This window comes from Amblyomma maculatum, chromosome 5, assembly GCF_055883805.1.
Source record: "Amblyomma maculatum isolate TAMU_Amacu chromosome 5, ASM5588380v1, whole genome shotgun sequence".
In the NCBI taxonomy this organism is placed as follows: Eukaryota; Metazoa; Arthropoda; class Arachnida; order Ixodida; family Ixodidae; genus Amblyomma; species Amblyomma maculatum.
This window is the reverse complement of record NC_139348.1, coordinates 40570677-40595330: the sequence shown is the minus strand read 5'-3', so window position 1 is coordinate 40595330 and position 24654 is coordinate 40570677. Positions and strand designations below refer to the sequence as shown.

At 41.7% G+C, this 24654-nt stretch overlaps 2 protein-coding genes across 3 annotated transcripts in view; one reads left to right on the top strand and one right to left on the bottom strand.

Annotated features, from left to right (window-relative positions):
• Positions 1-18527, bottom strand: part of Pect (phosphoethanolamine cytidylyltransferase) — a 31144-nt gene extending 12617 nt beyond the window's left edge. The window contains exons 1-9 of one of the 2 annotated variants that reach the window (XM_084603645.1): positions 18301-18527; positions 17126-17168; positions 12023-12068; positions 6939-7024; positions 4949-5024; positions 3941-4007; positions 2771-2818; positions 2171-2255; positions 666-713 (exon numbers count right to left, since the gene is read on the bottom strand). In XM_084603645.1, the coding sequence (XP_084459771.1) occupies positions 666-713; positions 2171-2255; positions 2771-2818; positions 3941-4007; positions 4949-5024; positions 6939-7024; positions 12023-12068; positions 17126-17168; positions 18301-18353 (552 nt within the window). In that variant the 5' untranslated portion in view covers positions 18354-18527. The remainder of the gene's footprint in view (positions 1-665; positions 714-2170; positions 2256-2770; positions 2819-3940; positions 4008-4948; positions 5025-6938; positions 7025-12022; positions 12069-17125; positions 17169-18300) is intronic. The other variant, XM_084603646.1, reaches the window with a different exon arrangement.
• A 385-nt stretch (positions 18528-18912) lies between these two features.
• The window catches only part of LOC146188119 (developmentally-regulated GTP-binding protein 2), a 29633-nt gene continuing 23891 nt past the window's right edge, over positions 18913-24654 (top strand). Inside the window, exons 1-4 of the mRNA XM_084603647.1 lie at positions 18913-19170; positions 19827-19915; positions 21003-21074; positions 22741-22830. Coding sequence (XP_084459773.1) covers positions 19107-19170; positions 19827-19915; positions 21003-21074; positions 22741-22830 — 315 coding nt within the window. The 5' untranslated portion in view covers positions 18913-19106. The remainder of the gene's footprint in view (positions 19171-19826; positions 19916-21002; positions 21075-22740; positions 22831-24654) is intronic.

Genomic DNA, 24654 nt, shown 5'->3' with positions numbered 1-24654 from the left:
TTGAGGGGGGGCCTCTGTTCACAAGCCAGGCTAACATTTCAGCAAGGGAACTTGCCGACAAAGCCGAGTCCTGGTCGAAACATTGGCTCGGCTTGCGACCTGAAGCTCCCCGTCAACACCTGTTCACTTCTCTTTAACACTGTGTACTGCTACGTATACAACATCCTACTAGCCCCAGTTCTTGCATTGGCTAAATGGCCGAACACTTCTCCCTTTCTCCTGTTATGTTTCGCAGCCTGAAGAGCAAGTTATGGTCATGTGCTTCCAGATAAGTTTCAAATGCATAACGCAGAGGGATTACTTGGGTATATGACTGACTTTAACACCCTATTATGATACAGCCTAAAGCCTACGGTAGCAGAGCGCCATTTAGAGGTTATAAAAGCAGCAACTTCTTTCCCATAGTTCCAAAATTACAAGTGGATACGAAATACACAGCGCCTTTGTAAAGCTAGATCTCACTTCAGGTCATTTTTCTTTTTTTGCTCTCTATTTTGCAACGGCGCAAAGCTTCCTGTGACTGCTCTATTGGACTGCTCAACATGGTTAAGCCTTGGCAACTAGAGCAGCGGCCGTGTTATCTCTCCAGTTTCTCTTCTCTCGCAAGGGGCGCAGAAGCAGAAGCGTGGCAGCAAGTCGCCTGCAATGCTGCGGCATCGACTTACGCTATTTCCATTGACGCAGGTCGTAGTTAGACCATCAAAACCAGAGAACTGCAGATGATTAAGGGAGGGAGGCACACGAGGGAAGTGTGGTCAGGGACACGTGGGTGAGGAAGGAGGCAACAGGACGGACATGCAGGGACGTTGAGGAAGAAAAACAAAAAAGACAGCAACAATACACGAAATAAGGAGGAAAGCAATTAACTTCCTGGAAAGGAGAGTTCAGCACGCTCTTTTTCACAAAACTGTCTACAATTTCTTTCAGGCCTCCCGGTGCGATTGGATGCACTCTCTGCACAAGCTGACAGGGTGCAGCCCTGCCCTCCACATGGAGTTGTTGGATTTATGAATAGTTATACTAATTAAACATAGCATATGACAGCAAAAGAAAGAAACAAAGAAATAAACAAATTTAAGTAAGATGTCTTGTTCATGAAAGATGAAGGACGATAACAAATCATGAGAAGGTTATTCATAAGTTCCCAGGTGAAAATTTTCTGCTGGTTTCCTGCTGGGATTCTGATGGTTCCAGCAGTGCTGGTTTATTAGCACAATCCCAGCAGCTACTGGGACCAGCAGCCACTGGGACCAGTGGCTGCTAGGTTTCAACAGAGTTCGTAAAAATTAGCATCTTACAATGCAGGAGCAATTAGAAAGAACCAAATATTGGTTCCATGCTTCTAAAGATGTGCAAGCCATTAGCATACATAGATAATCAGTTTACCCAAAACAAATAAATTTATAACCAAAATAGGCGAGGGGAGAAATTGTCTTAACGACTTAACAATGGTTATGATTTCAAAGGTCCGTATTGGTCACACAAGGAATAAATATGATCTCTGCTTCTTTACTCATTGTGGTACTGGCTCTTGAAGTATGCTGGCTATAGCAATATAGGAAACTAAAACGAGAAAGCAATGGTAGTACATTATTTTTTTTATGCCTTATATGACCTACAACAACCTTGATGCCACAGCCATTGCTCCCACGAACGTTGACCCTGAAACTGATAGAGATGAGAGAAGAAATTCAACTATAAACTATTTAGCAACTATAGGGTGAATCAAGTTAGGAGGATGCTAAAGTTTTGCCTTAAAAGTAGATGCATGACAAAACAGCTTAAGTGTCCACCATATTTTAAAGGAAAGTGGATGTAAGTGAACACAGAACCAGAAGGGAAAGCAGGCAAATTGGAGCCATTAAGTGTCCTGCCACACATTTAAAGGCGGAGCTTAAGTGTCCACCCTATTCCTTTTCGACCGCTGTCTACAGCTGCGACGGCTTTTCGGTGAACGACCTGCATAGCTATCGGGTAAAAAAAACATGCCTACCCAGATACAATAAATAAATGCCCTGCCCAGCAAATTTGAGGGCAGTAACGCGTATTGGCCGCTTTTAGAGAACAACAAACGATAACAGCCTTGGCTTTTCCATCAGTACATTGTTGCTGCAGGAGCTCGCAAAGAGGCCTGTGCACTGAAGCTCACAAAACTTGAGGCCATGCATACCTTGCTGATGTTGCCTGCGTGTTCCTTGTCCACGCCGTACTCCTTGGCGCCTCGATGGTGATGCTGTTTGGTCATTAGAAGCATGCTGCACAGGCAGACATTGTACGCACTCGTAACTAATGAATGACACCTAGCACACCTAACGTGGCTGCCCAATGAAATTAGTTAGCTAATGTTGCTAACAGAAGGGCAAGACACAGTTTCAAGACACATTCAGGGTGATGCTGCATAATAAGGACAGTTATAGAAAAGCAAATACAGCAAAGACCTGGTCAGCATAATTAAAATAAACCTCAAACCTGTGAGAGCATCAGCAGGGCTTCACTAACTGCTCCATGTGGAATTGAAGCAGAGACCCAAAAAAGTGAACTCCCATGTGAATCAGATGCCACACCAAAAGCCGTAACTGTGAGCAAAAGCACCGCTTAATTTTGCCGTGGCTAAATACAATAACACATGATAAGGTGCAAGTGCACCTTATCCCGCAAGACATCTACAAGACATCTTGTCACAAGCAAGACATCTTGCTCGCACTCCCCCAAGGAAGCAAAATGAATGAAGTCAAAATTCTGGGTGACAAAGAGCAAAGTGGATGCTTACCGGCCAACGAGATCTGTTGTTGAAATACCTGCTGTCCGCTGGCATTCCCTGCAAGATGTGCAAGGCACACCACTTTCCTTAATGACCAAGCAAAACCAAAATATGGCCCCAAGCAACAACTTTCAGGACAGCCATCATTAAACAGCTCCCACCAAGATACTACATGGCACATGCTAAATGTGATAGAATTAAAGTGAGCTGCATTTAAATGCAATGTAAGCCCACTGGACATCACTCACATAAAAAGGCAAATGTTATTTGCCTGCATAATAAAGTACCAAAAACCCCTATTCCAGAAGTTTATAAAACTTTACTATGAAAGGAACCTAAGTTATGCGGGTCCGTCTAGCCGTCATGCCCACAACGCTGCACCTCAAAGTAGCAATAATAAAAATAACCCACTTAACTGAATGGTGCAAAACGAGATGAAAGGAAGGGCACCTTAGCCTCACAATTTCCACGTTCCCTTCAAATGATTCATATCCTGGTTGTCAAGAAATTACTAGAGTATACTGTGGGGCCAGTTGGTCAATGGATGGTTGGATGTCAATGAGTAATTACTCCCTTATTAGTTCAACGAAAAATGTAGTTTTTTCCCAGGACAAGGAAGACAAGGACAGGTAGCTCTGTCCTGTACTCGTCTACTTTGTCCTGGGAAAACGCTACGTTTTTCGTCGATGAAATGACTATGCATGGAGTTCTTAAGGCAAACTTCAGCCCAACAGCTACTGGGGCAGAAAGTGCTACCGAGCCTAATGTAACCAGCGCATTTAGGGTGCATGTAAGTGAATGTCACGCGTGGCTTGAAACATTGCAAGAAATTATGAAATTATACATTGAAAAGCTATGTAATACAGAGGTAATGCAAGAATAAGCAGTCGGCTGCAAAAGTGGCATACAGCCATTGCAGCTGCGCGGCCCACTGCTGTGGTGCAGCCTTCCGACGTTTACACCAAGCTGAAGTGCCACACGTTGAAATAAGCAAAATGAAACAGCTCTGGATGAAAGTAGTCTACATATGAAGTAACTGCTGCTGGAAAGTGAGACAGCAATCAAATCCAACCAAAGCCAAGGTATTACACGCATTTTTTTGTTCCCAAACGTACATGTGGGCCCAGCCGTGTACAATTAGCTGCAAAGCACTCAGCTGTCAAGTGCGCAGTCCCTTACTTGTAACGGCCACTCTCCTTGACGTAGCGATAGGTGTCCTCCCCAGAGGCGTCGAGTGTGATGTCATCTGCAACAGAACACTTCTTTGTTCAAACGTGAACAAAACACAATGGATGCATGCTGCTAGCACACAAAAGGAAACATGAATTCCCTTTAACAATCACCTTAAAAGACTGCATAAATATAGCTGAGTATCTTGGCACTACTCGCTGCCTATCTGCAAAGTTAGGACCGAAATATTAGGTTCATTAAAGTGCTTTTTATAAAAGATAATGCCCACTGTCTTTATGGGACCATTGAATGTCGCTATTTCCTACAGGTACTACACGCTCACTCTTGTAACTCACTAAGGCATTTTTATGCTTCGTAAAAGAGCACAGGACACCAAATTTTGGTTGCACTTTTCTTTTAGTTGATGGTATATATAAGACATTATTGTATATTTACCACCAGGTGGTTCTTGCCTACAAATGTTAAATAATTTATGCTCTAATTTCTTTTCTCATCTATTTTGGATCTAACAGCCGAGCAATGGCTACAACGTCCAAATTGAGTCCAAGTCAAGTAAAGGTGGAAAAAAAAGTGATATAATCATTGCTTCCTCACTCACTGTGGTCCCTGTTCTTGAATCAAGCTGACTTTAATGCTGCAATGATTTAAAACAATAAAACCATAATTCCTCATGTCTCACTTAATCTAGACTTAACTGTGATGTCACAGCCATTGCTTAGCTGCTGAAACTGAAACAGGTGAGAAGAAAAATTCGATAACAAATTATTTGGTGGTCTTAGGCAAATAGCACGTGGTTATGCATCCACAGCAATGTCTTACGCATCATCACAAAGAATAAAGTATGCAACGAAAGCTTTGGTGTCTACATTTCTTTAAGTTAGGCACCACTTCTGTGCTGCCTAACTTCATGCGGAACTTCATACGCTGAACTACACATGGTGCTCTTCAAGGCCTGCGCTGACACCTTACAACAACAACCACATGCCTTATTCTTACCTCCATGAACACAAAAGTTGCACTTGTATTTGTCCAAGGTTTCTATCGTGGTGATGTAGGGGGCACCTTCGACGACCTTCAAAGAGATGACAAGAAAAGAGGAGAAAGATATAATCAGTGTCAGAAACACATGTTCAAAAACAAAAAGAATAGAGATGTCACGTGTCAAGGTGCAATGCCTTGGTAAGACCAACTTATCATGGCTGAAATTTGGCCTGCATGCCGCTGAACTGCAAAGAACTCTCACATATTTGTCGGTATTTTACATTGTGCCACACTGCCCTTAAAAAGCCTTGGTGAACAAACTAGCACTCCACAAGCCGACAGTGTAGCACTACTACACAGCAAGACAGCTTACATGGCTTGGCTGAACATTATGGAGCACAATGGCATGAAGTGCTGAGCTTCTGACATCAGCGTTCAACTGAGTTCCATTGGCTAGAAAAAGTAATATACCAGGCTAAACAGAAAGCTGACACCGATACAAATCAAACTTGTCAAGCTTCATCCAGAACTTCAGCAAAATTCACAACCTTCACAGTAAAGTAAAACTCAAGGGGACGCTGAGGACAAACTAAAGTTGGCCTGTAACATCGGGCTACCACATCATAATGATAAAGCTCACAATTCGAGCTGTTAAACTATTGACTTTCAACCCTAGTTTGATGATTTGGACCTCAAACCAGGACTTTTTCTTCTAGTACTACAAAGTTTCCATGGAAGCTGCACAGCTTTAATTTATAGCCATGTACAGTTAGGTGAGTGCCAATGAGTAAACACTCCCTTATTACAAACATACATCCCTTACGGGGATCCCACAAAACATTTCACCCATGAGAAAGGGGCTGCCTGAACTGAAAACAGAAGTCCCGTAAGCTCGAAAAGGTAGAAAACTGAAACACAGCAGTTGCCACAGTTGGCTCTTCCCAAGCACAAAGTGTTGTGTCCAGAAAGGTTTCTGGCCCCTTTTTTTTTCCCCCGTCAATCTGAGAGTCTAGGCTACACAGCCGTTCACTTTGGTGAAAATGCTTTTCAGTCACGTAATGAGAGTTTGACTTGAGTGGCAGGAGAAGTTTAAAATCCAATTTTTCTCTGGAGGGAAAAACATCCACACAGCCAGAAAGAGCCAGAAAATCCATTATTACTCAAAAAACAACAACTGAATAAAGTCATCCTCCTCAGTGTCCCTTGAACACCTGTCAAGGGCGTACAGTTTCATTGTTGCAGCTATTGTCTTCTCCTTGCAAAATCCCACTAATGCACCAAGACATGGCAAGATTAAACTAGCATTAATGTGAACTGTCATTTAAGACACCTGGTTTACTCAAACTCACAGAATCTATTTAAAAATATTATAGGGAACACTTAAGCTCCACCTTTAAGGGTATGATGCAACAGCGTCATGGGTCCCTTTGCTGTCCCTCATTCACAACATGTAGTACTTGCTCACTTAACATACCAATCCCTTAATCTGTGCCTCTAATATCTCGCACAATCTTATAAGCATACATCTACCACATTATCCAGCTACCAGTCGCAGGCAACCACCCAACATATAAAGCCCCTCTTTAATGAAGCCGTACGGACGTGCCTGCATGGCTTAGGAGTGGTGTGCCTGACTCCATGAGCACTGGAAGGTTGACCCTTCACCTCATATGATCAACCTCATTTGGCAGATCGCCCCAACTTTCTGATATCATATGGTCTCGTTATCAAGTCACACAAACCATAGGAGAATCAGTGCCCAGCCTTGTCAGCTGCCAGCTACCACCTGCCAGCACCATGCCATGATTCTCCGCGTAACAAGGTCTTTAACGTTATTGCTTTAAAAGGACTTCCTCATTCCAAACTGCACACAATTCTGGCTACTTGTTGATCCCCTCCCACTCTTTACTTTCGAGGGTAAACTGTGCGTCTTCACAACTACCCTTGGAACTAGACAGAGGTAGTATTTAGTGGTTTGATAATAGTAAAGAAATGAAGCTGTTACCTCGTCGACCCATTTGATGGCGCGCACCATCTTGTACCGCTCCTGCTCGGTGAACACAGGTGGACCCTTGTGTTTCTTGATCTCCTCTGAATGTGGAGGAGAAGAGGAGCAAATTCACCAATGCATCAAAGCTGAACGCACAAGTGCTGCACTGGACACACAACACGGTTATCAGAGAAACATGTGACTTTTGCACACCAGATTGCCCAACACAGAGTGGAGGATTTTTACCAGAAGATAGCCACATGAGCAGTGCTTGGTAAGATTCCTTCTGTATCGGCCTAACAGCCAGCTGCTACGCTCATCCCAGTGAGCGTGAAATGGCATGAAATGACACTAGTCAAAGGCAGGAAGTGATAAATTCGACCAGGGAGGTGCTCAGAATAAAAAGAACACACGAAGGAAAGCAATGAAGGGAGGAGAGAATAAATAATAATTAAAAAAACACCAAGACCGATGTTCTCGTTTTGTTGCACTGCCATTATAATTTTCCTACCTGTATTTTTTCAATCAGGCAAACATCAACACTGCCAATAATTATCATCACACTAATTATGCTCACTGCAGGCAAGGGCCTCTCCCATACTCCTCCAATTAACCCGGCCCTGTGCCAGCTGCTTCCACATAATGCCCCCAAACTTCTTTATCTCATCCACCCACCTAACTTTCTGTTGTCCCTTGCTACACTTGCCTTCTCTAAATATCCAGTTCATCACCCTTGACAATCGTTGGTTACCTTGCCCCGTGCATCAATGTGCTCTGCCCCACCCATTTCAGCTCTGATGTCATTGGCTCCCATTTTCCCACTCTGCTATCTTCTTGTCTCTCAACCTTACGCCTATCATTCTGGTATGGTATACGGGGTTTAATGCCACAAGCCGACATCAGCTATCATTTTCATTTTGATAATTCACTTCACTGCCTTCAGTTTAATTTCAACTCTATTTAGCTCCAAGTTTTGGCTCCACAATCATCATCATCTACATGACTTGCAAGCGTAGCTATTTTTCAGCAGAGCACTAACAAGCACTGTACACACAAATATTATGAGCTAGGAAGTGAAGTGCTACATATTAACCACATTTTAGCGAAGGCACTAGACAACCAGAAATCAAAAACCATCTTCTTGACTGCTACGGCAGCAGATCTAAGCAAAATCATATGCACGGCTAGTTCCAGCTAATCTCAGAGTACAATTTATTATCACAACCTAAAGGTGGCATTTCCAGATGCATTTCAAACAAAGTATACTTTTAAGTTCACTTAGTACACTTCAAATTTTGCCCTGAATGCTCATCATTTCGGCAATCAGGAAGCAAAATTAAACTAGAACATAAGAGCCGCAAAACCAATTTTCAAGCTTGTTGTCAGGTCAAAAAGAATCATGATTACAATGGGTTGCATCGACAGGTCTGTACCCTTTTATCTGAAAGATAAAGACATCCTGGTCAGCTATCCCAGACACTGACTTATCTTGCACACCAATTATCATGATCGTGTCAGAGCTGTCCAAGCACACAAGCACGTTGCGCAAATGATAACACTGGTATGTCCCCCCCCCCCGCAAGTCAAGGACCTCACAAGAAAAGCACAAACAATGATGTAAAAGAGAAGGAAGAACACAGCATATGATATAGGCAGCTTACTAAGATTAGTGTCAGCGCACCAACATCTGACATGTCCAGGGAATAAATCCAAATACAAGGCTGCTCTAACTTTTTTTATTTTTTGCCTATCTGTTTTCATAAAGCCCTATCCATGGTCTCTGAACCATATTTGCTTTGTTTCAAGTCTGTTCAGGCCATTTTCCCCATGAAAAAGTGCCGATAAAAGCAGGATCACTTCTTTTTGCCAGATCTTTTCCATGAATAGTAGCATCTTCAAAGCTGGTGCGTGTGTGTTACTAACATTTATTGGAGAGAAAAAAAGAGGGAAGATGCCATTTTCATAGCTTGACTTCATTGTAATGGATTTGCCAATGAACAGGCGACACCTAAAGTCAAAATTCCGCATCCAACATAATGACACAAAAAATAAAAGTGGTATACAAGCTATCAACACAATACAACTCTAAAGTAGGGTTGAGTACTAGAATTCTGAAGTTCTAATCAAAATTATGAAATTAACTAGTACTAGCCACAGTGTCAAAACCACAATCAAAGGTAAAAGATGTATGAAAATTGTGCTGCTTGGCTAAAGCAAGTTGCCAAGTGCAAGAGTGCTTTCGTCCCAAAAATCAAATTTCATGTAATTTCAAGTCCTCCTCAATCATTGATTGGCAGTACAGAATCATGAATTCTAGTTAAGTTCTGGCCCCAGTGAAATTGCCAACATTAATCGGATTTTGCCGGTAATGTGTAAAACATCAGTTTTCGAGATTCATGCTAAAGCCTGATAAAAGAATTCACTTAAAAAGTGCATATTAAAGATAGGCTGCCCCTTATTCAAAGTAACATTGAGCATGGCAGTGCTGAATATGATGCACTGCGACCTTTCTTCTAGCCTTCAGTGTAAATTACCTTCAACATTAGAAGGTTTACAGGGTGAGCTAAACTTGCGCAACTGCCCACAACTCTTTTAACTTCTTATGCCCTCTTTAATGCTGCAGTAGTTGATTCCCATTCATGATTAAATTTGAGTTATAATTCATCTGAAATTAGCCCTATTCAGTTCAATGTTGTGTCGATCTGAGTTTCGCTCTGAATCACATTTTACTGCATAGGAGATTTCTGAAATCACTGCAGCCAAGCTTCTCAAGTGCGGCTGAGACATAAATGCTCACAGCCTGTAACAAGAAAAAGGCACACTAGCAGCTGAGACTGCTTTAATCTGAATGGAAAGAGAGACAGGACCTGCTTCTGGCACCTACCATACGTGTAAGGACCGTAATTAAGTGCCCGTCAGCTATGTTTGCAAACATAGCTGAGCTGCCCAGTTATATCGAGGCTATACGAGCCTCGATATAACAAGCTCGATATATCAAGCTACAGCATGTGTTGGCAGCGGCTGCCAGAATTCCCAGCTCGCACCATATGGCCTTTGCAAGACTTGCGTCAGATTTCCTTCCAAAACCCTAATCAGCGCCCTTCAGCATCAAGCGTCAAAGCAAGCTCTATGCCAGATTGTCAGCGTCTAAAGTACAGCACGCAATCTTTATCTCGTAGACAGTAAAGACTATCTTGCCATAAGCACGCGCAATCAGCACGTGTCAGCAGACTCTTGTCAAGCACGCGCGATGCTGGAAGTGAGCCATAGAAACACGATAAGGCCATCCACAAAGATAAAGAAAAGGAGAATGACTCATTAATGGCACCCCTTGTTGCAGAACAAAAAAAAATTAAATTCTACATGCTGATGGTCCAAAAGTTGATCTGTCAGACGGCGACAACTTGTTCACAGCATAGTTCTCTCACAAATCAATGGAGCACGAAAACAAAAAGCAAGCAGGTGTTCAAACCAAACTGTGTGCCATGGACATGGCAGCCACATGAACCAAACCTGCTGCCAAGTTTCACCTCATCAGCAAAACCAAAGCTGCAGCTATATTTCCAAGATTGGAATTGCAGTTATAAGAAAGAACAGAAATAAGAACTGCTGTGTAGTTAATGCCATTCATGGAGCTTAACTAAGCTTCCAACGAACCTAATACCCCTTACTTTTTCTTTGGTCTTCGAAGTTTCTTTAACTGCATTACACCCAAGAAGTGCAAACTAATCATATTCACAGGCATTTACCATTATTACAAATTGTGGTACTGTCAACATTGCATGGGTCACTAATATGCAAATATGCATTTATTTTGTAGAAACCATGTAATTAATTCTTCATACCCCGAAATTCTAATGCAGCTGCTTCATACCAAAAAGCAATACATCTGTGTTCAATACACATTTTCTCACTGTAACGGCAAAATTTCAATGCAGAGAAGGTGGCCATCTTCTAGTCATTATCACTAAAGTGTCAAGTACCTCTGTTTCTAACTTTTCTCTTTATTGCCTATGGGACGTCGTGGTCCGAAAACACCAATCAGGACCTGAAATATCTCAGTTGACGTGACAGAATGTCGTAAATGTATGCAGATGAAAGCATAAGGTTTTAGCTAAGACTAAGAAAAAGAAACTAAGCCAAATCATGCCTACATTATCACTAACCTTATCACCAACACTATCAAAGTGCACGTTTCAAGATGGGCAAACCGTCAGGCAAAGAACATTCTGGCAGGGGCTGCAACTTATTCTCACATTCACAGTGGGCAAGCTTAAATCTCAACGGCCTCGTTTTGCAACCCAGGCCGGCTTTCCTTATGAAAAGCGAGAAGTCTGGCGCCGAGGCTAAAAAGAAAGGTAAGCAATGCACTCAAATACTTTCCAAAATCCACAGCTATCAAGGATATGATGGCATCGTTTATATAAATACATCTGAAAGTAGATAACTTTGTCAGTTAAATGAACCTGTCAGACATATCACCTAGCAGCAAAGCTTAACCTAGTGCTCTTTCTTACCTTAAATACATATTGTTATAATTTTAATTTCAGCATAAAAAAAACTAAATACTTTGGACGCTAGTTGGTAGGACTTGTCTTGTATCCCAGTAACATTAATCATTTCCCAATGTGTTTGGTTATTTTAGTTATGTTTGCTAACTGAATCTAGTTATATTAGTTCAGCTCAAAGCTTGCAAGCACAACCAATGTTTCACAAAATAGTGCACTCTGAGAGACATTTTGGTCCTAAATTAAGAGAAATGCCTGGGTGCATTGAGTCTTGCTACTTATTTCAACCATAAACAATTCTGCCCCACATTTAGATAATTCTGGGACTCTGCCCTGCTTTTAACAATGGAAGTAATATGAACCTGGTTTGCCAGTGTTGTTAACCTCCACACATCCCACTGAAGCTGACAATAATAACCTTACCTAAAAGCAATACAAAACCTACTAGCATCTTTAGAAACAACATGACACACAAACCTACAAAGAATGTGTGCACTCCTTTCAAGCAGAGCACGAAATCAGGAGTGCAAAACCACTTGAAAAGAAAAGTGAACGCAACAGTTATCTAAAAAATTCCCTTGCATCACTCACCATCGGTGTGCACACCCACCACAAGGTAATCGCCCATTGCCTTTGCCTGCACAAGAGGAAAGGCAAATGTCACAGGCTATGATAACCCATGAAAAGGTCCAGTCCACAAGTCACGACACTCAATGCTATCTTGCTCCCGTTGACCCCAAAAGCAGACCCCTCCTGACCACCCCTCAAGTAGCTGAGTGAGACCACCAACACATCCTACCAACAAGACAGTTCAAACTGAAATAAAGCTCAGTTCACATTTCCTCCCGAAAAAACGAGCGCTTTCTTTCCCAACCTGCAGACTGCGTTGCTTTTTCAAAAACTGAAAAACCTGTTAGCAACTTTAATGAACAAGCTCCTTGCAAACAGTCTTTCTGTACTAGATGGCATTGGCTCATGTGAGAACAGAAGTTTGCACGTGCATCTGCACTCGAGATTCACAACATGTTCAAGAACCTTAAGCCAGTGGAAGTTATTCAGAGGCTGCACATGAGGATGTCCCTCATAATCTAAGAATTGAGCCATAAGATGTAAAGAAACTACAATTTTTAACAGACTGTATGGTTGGAACAATTCACGTAAACTGTACAATGTATTATTCACAATCTGAGTAGTTCTCACTGGAAGTATGAAATTATGTGCCAATTCTATCAAAAATTGCATATTGGATATAAACACATTGGAAGCCTGGCATGCAATATAGGATACAACAATGTCCAATGTCCCCTAAAGCAGCACAAGACGGTGCATAAATGTGTGGCCATTTCAATCTGGCAGTTTTTTTTTGGTGCATACAGTGCTTCTGTAACGGAAAGTGCATAGCATTAATGAACACCTCAACTGAAGTCTACTGACAGTTAACATCAATTACGTCCACAAAAGCTACATGTGAGACATTACATGCACACAATCCCCCCCCCCCCCTCTCCCCCCCACCACCACCAAAAGAAAAAAACATTTTCACTGACGGCTGCAATCTCTTTACATATATACATAGTGATACAGAGCCACATAAAATAAAATACATGCCAGGGAACCGAAACTTGTACTAAGTGAAGAGGATACGGAACAGGGTGCTCCTGCACTATAACATTCACTCCGCACTCATCCAACACCTTAAATTTACCAATCACAATTTTGTGCACTATTTCCACTCAAGATTTCATTTTCTTTTTTCAAACATGTTATATAATCTCGCACTAGCCAACCCTTTTGGCGAGCATGACATGCTTCAGATAGCTTCTCAAATGATACTGCCATGGGATCATGGTACAGAACATGTATTTCAGCAAAAGCCTTGCAAAATATCAGCAGTTATACAATTTGCTGATAAATGCAGTGTACTCGGAAGATAAAACAATTCACAAGGAAAACTTAAAATGTTCATGCGTACGCATACATTGTGTAGCTAGCGCAAAAAGCCAGATTGCCCAGTCACCCTACATTGTTTATGGTTCGATAGCTACTAATCCATTAAAGAGGTAGGAACAGTAAACTGAAACAACAATTAAGTACTACTATTAGTACAGGATAAGCGACAAAATTTAAATAATTTTTCATTAGAAATGAGATTACAGTGAAGTTGGAGCACAGTTAACAGCAACTTCTAATTATGTAGCAGCAATGTTTAACAGTTGTGCATTACAGCACGTGTTGTACTGAAAATGTTGGCCCAACTGCCTTTCAGAATTCAGCGAGAGTAAGCATTGGGGAATATATTAGAGTTCTTAAAGGGGCACGGACAGCAAATTTTAGTTGCTTTTTCTTCATTAATAGTGTACACATATCCCCACGCGGTTTCGTCTACGAGCACTGAATAATTTATCATTTGATTTGTGAGGGATGAAAAAAATTCAAAATTAATTGTTGCTTTTTCACTTGTTGTTATTACTGTTCTTGAGGGTGAAGAATAATGACAAAGGAGCAATCATATCGCAGTTATCACTCACATGACCTACCATAACTCAGCTGCTGAAACCGGAACCAAAAGAGGTGAGAAAATAGAGTATATTATAAACTATTTAGTGGTCATAGGCAAAGAGCTCGCGCAACTATAAGATGTCTGAAGTACTGCACCAACTAGGCCAACAACACATCTTACTAATGCTCACTGTGATTTGTGTATAGTAATGCATATATATGTCATGCGTCATTACAAAGAATAAAACACAGAGAACTAAAACTTAGGTGTCGATACTCCTTCAATAATCTTAAATTCGTGTTTATTATGTGGAGCAATGACTTGTTTTCACAAAAGCAAGGAATATGCATAGTGTCCAGTGTCACACTAATTTGAAGTGATCTTCTTTTAGATGAATGTGACAGAAGGTCTGCTGCCTGTCCAGAGAGTTTAAGCAAACATACTGAGTGCGTGTCAGCCTTCTTTTGTTACCTTCAGAGTGCTAATTGTGAACATATATACACTAGAATTTCTGCGATACTAATCTGCCTAATACGAATTTTGGGATGACACGAATTCATAAATTCTCTGACTGAAATGAACTGCGTTCAATGTGCAGAATTCTGAATTTTCCGAAACCTCTCCCGCACCACTACGGAATGATACGAATACACGAACTGCGGCCACAGCATTGAGCACTGCTCGCAATCAATGACTCCGTAATCGCTGGCCATGGCGTATGCACCGCAAGAAATTGGCAGCGGCATGCGCGGCAAATGCACACAACCCGCACATCATCGATTCCGCAATCACTAGTTGCTATGTACGCACAGGGAGCAATTTGCGGCGGCACGTGCAGGTTGCTGATGTGACAATTTCCTGTTGTGCTAAATGCATCGCGAGAAGCTCACATAGGTTGTGGCCTGCACATTTCCACCCAATCGTTCCTCGCACTGTACACACCGCGAGTGGAAAGTTATGGCTGTGCGGCCATAAAGAAATCTGTATGGATGCTTTTAATTCCCATGTTTCTGCATACTGAATTTTGTTCCTTTTCATTATACAAATTTTTTGTGATCTCATGAAGTTTGTACCACCGAAGTTCTACAATGTATGTATGTCTATATATATAAACATAAATGAGATGACACACAATGAAAAAACAATATACTTTAATCCAGTGTTTCATTCCTTAACAGTGCTGCAATGCTGCATTCCTTAAAGGCCGGACCCCGGCCGAAGTGTCACATTATAGTGCATCTTTTTCCACCATGTGTCATCTCATTTACGTTTACGCCCTGTATTTACGTTTATGCCCATGTATTTATTGCCCGTCGCAGTTAAGAAGCTAATTTACAACTCACTATTTCTTTCTCACATAAATTACAGCCACCTAGTATGGGGTACCCCTACATTTAGAAATATCACTAAATTGCAAAAATAAGAAAAGAAAGCGGTTCGTATTATTGCTGGCGTACCATATAACACACATACCGAACCTATATTTCGTTCACTCGAAATTATGCCAGTCATAAAAATATATCATGAAATATTAGTGCATCACTATCATAGTTACGCCAGGACAAGGAACAACTTTTTAATACAATGGCAGAATTGACAGTAAGAGCTAATCTTTACGCAACTAGAATGAATGCATCATAGTACATATACCTTGTTTTTGTACTAATTATGGCAAGCAAATGCTTCGGCATCAAATTCCCAACATGTTAAACCGGAACATTAAACATTCATCATCACATTAACTTCACGTGGTACATAGCTCAACTGCATCCTCACAAATGCTTGTGAGGTAAATGGCATTGTAAAAATATATTGTGATGACTTTGTATACATGTACTCGATTTTGTATGGTGTCTCAAGATGTGCTGAAGACAATGCTAAATGTACTGCACTTCTCATTTTTCTTTGTATATTTCAGATATATACTTATGAAGTGTGTGCTTCTATATTATATTTCTTTTTCATTGACAAATTATGTGTTGGAGTGTATGTGCTACCGTTGCTTTATACAAGGGGGCACAGTCCCTGTCAAGCCACTAACTGGCTTTTTGACTGTGCCCTCCAGCATCAATGATGTAGAATAAATTTTGATTTTATATGACCCATTCGAGCTTCAACCCCCTTCCTATATATATATATTATGTACATTTAAAGGAGCGAACAGTCTATGAGTGCAAGGCAAACATTCGTTTTTTCTGTCTTTTTTTTTTTTTTTTTTTCGTTTATACTGTTGACATTTACAGGAATTTTGCCTTATGGTGATTATTGGAATAAAGAGCATTAAATGCAAAGCGGAAGGAAAAACAATGCGCCGATGGTGGGATAGTATATATATATATATATATATATATATATAGTAAACAGTAAATTATTAATGGCGGCTCAACTCAGTAAAGCCTGGATATGCGTAGTGAAAGCCACCACACAGATTGTTCACAAAGTTCGATTTGAATGTTGTCGTCGCCAATGCACTGGCTATAAAACGTATGGTGTGATTGGAGATTCGACTCGTCTTCTTGACGCCTTTCAATCTTCTTGCTCTATTTGATCGGATTCTTTTTCTTCTTTCTTTCTTCTGTGGCTCAGAGCAACTAGTTTCCGTGGTTACGGCTCGTGCAAAGCAGTGATGCTTACCCAAAATGCGCCGCCGACTAGCCTAATGTAGCTGTTGCTACAAAAAAAGGTGTAACCAACAGGTGTTGTTCAAAGACAACTGACATCGCATTCAAGAGCGATTCAGAGAAAAATAGTAAGGAGAGGTGCAATTTTTGCATCTGGCTCATTCAAATAAGGCTTTCCATTTTTTTTGTGTGATTCCGGACCTTTGTCTCTGCAGAACAGGAGGCATATATCTATACATCCCATGCATACAAAAGAACCATGTATACGGCGATAAGCCTCACTTCGAAGCAACCTCCACATGTCATTACATAAGCAAAGAAGGAAATTCTGGACTAAGTGCATTATGCCTTTCCCAGGCAAGCTGCTGGAAAGAAAACCGGGTATCCAGTCAAAGGACCAGAAACTTCAGCATCTCTTTTGAGAGTCTTCTTTATTAGCTGTCAGAACTCTGCGTGAATTCACAAAAATTTTCCTCTATGCTTACTCTTTTATTCCACATTTCCAGCCAAGTGCAAAGCTGAACAGCGACCATGAACACTCTAGTGCACACAGCTGAAGTGCAAATGACTCACCTGTCGGAGTTGATTGGCATGCCCAAAATGCACCATGTCATAACTGAAAAGGAAAGGGGAAAAAATAAGAAAACAATCAGCTGCTCCTCATGTTTCCAGTACAGCTGGACTATATATAGTAAACGAGTGAATGTATGCACAGAATTTCCATTGTTCTTCCTGACAAGCTGTGAGATCTAACTATAGAGACATTTATATGGGCCCTTGCATACAACTGCCTGTTTATTTTACGGCCATAAATCATAACGCACATTTTGGACGAGTCAGGAGGTTAACAAAGCCTGTGGTTGTGAACATGTGAATGCCAATTAAAGCACACTATAGTTGGCTGTCAAACTGTGTAATCATGTACAACCATGCATGCAAGCGTTCGGTATAAGAAAGTTTGCATTAACAATCAGGAGATGCAGACAGCAAGAAATGCAAGTGTAAGGAAACCAGGACCATTGCGGGACATATGCTTGCATCAACAGGCATAGATAAATCCGGACAGCAGCTGCCTGAAGTACGATAGTCTTATCGGAGAACTAGGGTATCAAATCATGCGCGCGCTGCATCAATGAACTTCGCGGATATTCCACAATCTCAGCGTCGGGTATCTACATCTCCCCATTCATATACGTAGCCCGCACACGTACACTATCGCGCCTCGATGAATCCACAGGTTAGCAATGCTTCCCACCCGTCTAAACAATCTGACGCTGGCACGTAAAGCACCAGAAATTACACGGTGGACAAGTCGCCACCAAAAGTGCTTAGGCCCGCCTTATTTTACCACAGGGCGTACTAGGATACGCGCAAGTTTCTCAAGTCGCGCTCTGGCTGCATGCGCATTTTCTCTTCACCGCATGGAAAAATACACGAGTCAACAGACCGAACATCGTCATCTGAGGCGCATATATTATACCTTCCGAGGCTGTTCAAATGTTCAGCATTGCTACGATCGCTGGCTCGCGGTGTTCTATGCGAACCTCCAGACGAAACACAGTTGTTTAATCAAATAAGCGATCCCATGTTCCGGCTCGGGTGCGCGAAGATGATCAACCACGCCTCCGTCTTTCTTTTCTTTTTCTTTTTTTGTGCATACGTACTACTTACTACGGAGGGTTATTTTTCTCCACTTTTCTCCCGGCCCGTCATCCGATTGCGCGAAACCAAGCGCGCGAGACACTTACCAGCCGTCGCACCAGACTCGTACGAGGCCGTCATTCGCCGGTTCCCCGCTCATTGCGGATGCTTCTCACGATTCCTTCTGTTCGCTCCTTTAGGCCGCCTCCGGTGCCGGTCACACCTTTATAAATGCGGCCTCCCGTCTCGACGTCGCCGCGCCACCACAAGAATTGTGCGAGCGCAGCGGCTGATTCCACGCCAGCGGCTGGCGGCGCCCTTGAGACTTATCGTGTTTACGGCATTGGTCACGTGGCCTCAGCAGGCCAATCGCTGACCTTGGTCTAGTTTCGCTTTTTTTTTTTTCGCGCTGCCACAATGCTGCCACTTTCTTTCTCTTCGGTCGACTTCGATGATCGACCTTAGAGAAAAAAAAAATATCAACATCACCAAAAAAGATCTAAACCAGACAAGCAAACCAAAAAGGTTTTCTTCTAGGGCAGTCATAATGCAATCATAGCTTCTTTGCCAGCCGCTAGCATTTATCAAACACTTGTGGTCACAGCATTTACTAAAGACTGCGTGGGTTCTTGCATTTTATTTTCGATGTCCTCACATGCTGCTGTCACTTTTCCTAGTTTTTCAGCATTGAGAGGTTGCCACCTTGCCACCAATAGAAGTGGCGCTACTGGCGTGTTCTGATAGGCAATATGGCAGCCAACATCTCGCTGGCGTGAGATCGGCCACGACGTATTTCTGGGAGGATTTTTTCAGTCCCAAAGTCCGTGTAAACGCTCACATTCCTTTGGCTGTTAACGCTGCACTAGCCCGGCCAAGGACACCGCTTTAAGCTCTGTGAAAGGACTCCGTCATCATGGGCATCCTCGAGAAAATCAGCGAAATCGAGAGAGAAATCTCACGGACGCAGAAAAATAAGGGTGCGTTTGCCATGCTGCTGCTTGTCTTTAATGGGTGCCGTTCCAGAAAAGTTTGGCCTTAAAGTTTCTGGGATAAAATAAAGCAAGCGCAAGCATGTCACTTACGTGATGACAGCGCTTTCATGGCAGCTACCGCAGCGGTTGAAGCAACATCCTCGAGCCTCTCTGAAACTCTCTGTATCGTTGTTCAGCCTGCGTTTCAGAACGGGCATTGAAACGTGATAGACGTATGCTACCTGTTGCATAGCAAAGAAAAAATATCTGCTAGATGACATCTGTACTCTGGTTGGCCATGAATGGGTAGTTTAGATCAATGTCATTTGCTAGGAGCGGCAAGCTTCGCACGCAGAAAAATATAAAAGACAAATTTGTCCGGTTCATAAATTGAAGGAAGTTGTAATTGACAAGGATGGGTGCAAACGACCTGAGGAACAAAGTGTAGAAAGAGCACCACGTGCGCTAACTTGTCATCAAGTTTTAATTGGTTTAGAATTTCCCCTGAAGCAATTCTGTAACTGTTTTTTGCGGTGAAGTATACTCATCTGCTGTCAGGTGCCAGTGTGGAAAGGCACTAAGAAGCAGATGTGTACTGTATGTTTTCAATCTTGGAATATCTGCTGTTTGCAGTGCTGTTAATTTTGTCTTTATTTTCATAGCCACGGAGTACCACTTGGGCTTGCTCAAGGCCAAGCTAGCAAAATACCGGACTCAGCTGTTAGAGCCCCAGGGCAAATCGAAGGAGAAGGTGAGCCAACAGTCACTGCCTATTGAGAACTGTCATTTTGGGGTATGCTTTGGAGAGGCATGCATCTGTACAGTTTAGCGAAAACGTGTTTTCCTGGTGTACTGAGGTGAATTAAATGAAAGGGCGAAAAGAAAGTTGTTGAGGTGGAACTGGCGAAGAATCGGGCACATTGTGTGTGCTGTACCAACATTTCGACGGGCTTGACACCGGACTTGTCCCTGCGTCTTTCATGGTGCTACCAATGTGAAAAGGAGAAAAAATAAAAAGGCCCAAATACACCAGTGCCAGCTTGAATAACAAGTGGTCCACATTAATTAAACTAGGGGTTCCAAGAATCATCTTGATGCACTAAAATAAAGGAAATGAAGAGTACAGTCAGTTGGTTTATTTTATTTTATTCATTCTTATTGAAGTAGACTCAAGTTGATAGGTCTGGGCATATTTTCTAGTAGAGCACAGTAAAATATATCAAATGGCAAAAACTCAAAGAAACAACATAAAGGATGTGTATTGAATAAGATGATACATGAATTTTCGTTGGTGAATGAAAGGCTAGGCACTTACTTACGTGGTAGAAAAGCAACAAAGAGTCTGTTCCTTTTTTTCCAACAAAAGTATCATGAACATCAAATTTTCAGTAAATTTCATAATGCGTCAAGAGAGATCAAACTTAATTTTGTGTTAGTATATGCTCGTTGTGAGAATTAACACCTGTAAAGCATGTCAGTCCAGTGAAGCAAAACCTGAGGGCTCTCCTGTCCCTTGGCTGTCTAGTTTGTCATCGCTTGTCCTGTCTCTGTCTTGCTGGACCTTCATTGTGTCCAGCGTTTGGGGAAGCTCAGCTGAGAAATCATTCAGGTGCTGAGGCAATGAACAGCTTTGTTCAGACAGCTTGCGAAATTGTTTTGTTTTTGTGCCTCACAAAATTTCTCGGCACAGAACTGTAAGCCTACTTTTGTTTGCAGTTACTACTCATTATTAACAGGGAGTCTAAACTGACAGCCCCAGATATATATTTATTTATTTTATTTAATTTTTTCTTAAGTTGTACTGCCTTGTGATTAATTATGTGCATCTTCAATTTCAGGGTGAAGGCTTTGATGTTATGAAATCAGGCGATGCACGTGTCGCCCTCATTGGTTTTCCATCAGTTGGCAAGGTAGTGTATGCCTTCTTTTGTATTCCTTACAAAATGAAGTTCGAGTCAGAAAGATCCCGAAATAATTTGGAGACAATGGACTGCTTAATGCTCAAGTTGGTCACATTCAGCATGGCAGAAGCGTATATATTAATGCTAGTACCCAGGAGCCCCCTTATTAAGGTGTTCTATTTTTGTATGGCATGGTATGGCTTATAGGGTTTAACATCCGAAAGCGGCATAAGCTATGAGGGATACCATGGTTGAGAGCCTCAGCAATTTGCACCACCTCTGGCTTTTTGGCACTGGCATAGCATCAGTACACAGGGTTCTTGTGAAATGGAATCAAGCCCCAGTTACCAGACTTGGCACCCTAACAACTGAGCCACTGCAGCGGAGCGGTTAGTATTTTGTTCCTGTTATGATTTACTTTCGTGGTCTGCATTGCTGTTGGATTTGGATTCAGATGTTTCTTAAGGTCTATTAAAGCTCCTTTCATTTATCTACTTCACATCTCCAGGTACATACTAGCATTCCATTCAGTTTGTATGTACTGTTATATTTTAAGCGACGATAAAGAACTAATAAAAGAAAGTGTAAAATGCATTTAATACAGCAAGGGCAGATCATGGTTGGCAAAAGCCCTTTAAATTATACATTTTCATGCACTCCTTAAGCTCTTTAAAGAATTGGGATCAATTGAGCTCGTTTATTTCTAAAAAAACAAGTTTACATGGTGACTAGGAATGACCGTCAGAGAGAACAATGGAAGGCGAAGGCAAGACCAGAATCATACTAGCATCACTGCTGGCCCCTTTTTCCTCTTGTCTCTCTAGTGGGGCATAAATCCTTCAAAGCTCACTGGTCTCCTTCCCCTCTCTTCTTGTTTTTCTAGACTGCCCTCCAGTTATGTAAGCAAACTATTCTGAACAAATCGCTCTCGGAGGGGAGCTGCGGAGGAGCCTTTCAGTGTTCTCCCATATAAAGTAAATTCAGCTCCTATTTATGATGCTTAGGGTATTTAACATCGTGGCAAAATAAATTTTTGTTAATGGGAGTTTTGTTTATTCTGTATATGTTATAATCTAAGGTTGTACTGCTAGTGAGTGCAAAAGCACATAAATAGAATTTGATTTTCTGCTTTGGTGAAGTGATTGTCTGTTGGCCAGTTTTACCTTGCAAGGTCTGAATTAATTTCTCTTTGCTCTACAGCTTCGCAAAGCTTTAAATAAAACTGTTCACTAAAGAACAAATCTGAGCATTTTCAGACGAGAGAACAGCACAAAAGTTCTTTCATATCCGACTGGATGCAGAGCAGGCCTTTATGTTAAATGTTTGGTTTGGTTTGTGGGGTTTAACGTCCCAAAGCGACTCAGGCTATGAGGGACGCCGTTAATAGTGACATTGCATAGTTGTGTAGTAATTTGATAAAATACTACACAACTAAGTTATGGCTCTTTGCCCGTTGAGACATTTAAAGCACAGTAGCCGAAAGTATCAGGTTGTTTATGCAATGACGTAAAATAACAGAGCAGGTTCTCTGTGTGTGTGTCTTGTTCGTTGTACGCAAGTGTTACTTATCAATAGAAATATTATAAGCAGTAGCACGAATCTTTTGCATAATAGTGCATCAAAGGTTTCAGTTTGGCCTAATGCACAGACGTTTGTTTCTCTTTATTTTCCTCAGTCTACACTACTCAACATTTTGACCGACACCCACAGTGAGTCAGCATCATACGAGTTCACAACACTGACTTGCATCCCTGGTGTCATTGAGGTGAGATGGCCTGGTTCTGAAAACACCAGTGGGTTTCTGTTTTCTGTTGATCAGGTGTACAAAAACAGTTGTGCAAAACCATTGGGCTCCTTATAGTGCTTCTAGGGTTCCCCAAACACCAGAATCTATGCATACCGTAACTGCCATTTTAGCAGAGCATTGTAAAGGCCCCATTCTCCAGAAAATTCAGCACAGCATCAGTGTGCGGGCATTGTGAGCAAAATGTGAGCATGGCTGTTCTTGTTTTGTTTTTTTTGCTCCATTTTTGTTCCTCTTAATGATGAATAAGATATTAGGCCACCACGGGTGTTTTTCACCTACGATTGCCAAATTACCTACGATTAAATTTTTTGGCCTTGCTTGCTTCAATTTCAGTTTCAACAACCGAGCAAGGGTTGTGACACTGAAGTGAAGTCTAGGTCATGTGAGGGACATAAAAACAGCGATATATTCACTGCTTCTTCACTTGTTGTGGTTCCTGTTTTGAAGTAAGGTTGGCTTTAGCATTATAGTGAACCAAAATGACAGAAAAGGGATTATATCGCTGTTCTTTATTTACAGTCAAAACTCGATTTAACGAAACCCGATTTAACGAAAATCTCGATTTAACGAAGGTATCCTAATTCCCCCTCAGACACCCATAGGGTTCAATGCTTTGACTAACCCGAAATAACGAAACCGATTCCGTGATTTGTCCCGATTTAACGAACCTTTTTTCGAGAAATAAAGGTGAAAAAGTGTTAATTTTTGGTCTATTTTGTAGACAGCACCCCAAAATTAGAATTTTAGTAAGAATTGTTGTTGTTTCTTTTCATACGCGCTAGCGGCGCCGGTCGTGGTGTTGGCGCTACCCACTCGAAAGTAGCGCGGGGGGTCATGACGATGACCATACGGACCCCCAAAGATTGCGCTAGTTGTATGATTACCAACTTTGGCGCCAATTTGTCATTAGCTGTGTGGCTTGCCGTCCTGTCGGCGGTATTTAGGGAAGATTGTTGCGCCGCTAGCCGAACCGTCCTTTGGGTCGGTGCTACCGGCGTGAATTCGTCACGCGCGAGTGCGACGAAAAGTGAAAATGGTACGTGCTAACCGTTACGACCGCGATAAGCTGGTACGGTTTATGCGGATGCAAAATGCATTATGTTCAATGGGTGCTCAGTCGGGGACTTGACTTTACTACTTTTAAAACGAAAGTACTGTTTAAGCGGGTACGTTTTAACGAGGTTTTACTGTAATCGAATGTACTGAATTATGTGCCCAAGAAATGCCTCATTCAATTTAACGAAGTTCTCGATTTAACGAAATAATTCACGGCTCCCCTCAAGTTCGTTAAATCGAGTTTTAACTGTATATCCCTTGTGTGGTATAGACTTGACTTTGACGTCACAGCCATCACTTGGCTGTTGGAACCAAAACCGAAACAGATTAAAAAAGAAATTTGGTTGTAAATTATTTAGCAGTGGTCAACAAATATTGCAGTGGCGTGTGTGGAATATTGTCTTACACATCATAACAAAGAATTAAACATGAACCCAAAAATTAGGTATCTATATTCCTTTAAGTGTCCCCCTAAATTTATTTTTTTCCTTTTACTCACCTGATATATATTTTCATATTTATCATGCTGCAGTTTCTTCATAGCAGACTGTTTTGCTACGCAGTTCGTCATTGTTAACGAAATGTTTTTTCTATTAATGTTTTGAGAAGGGTCTAAGAAAAAAAAATATAGTAAAATGTAACCTCTGTCTATTTTACTGTGGTCTAGTGCCTTCATGAAAGACGCTCGAACCAGTGCTGAATGAAACACCATGTTTCTTTTAGTGT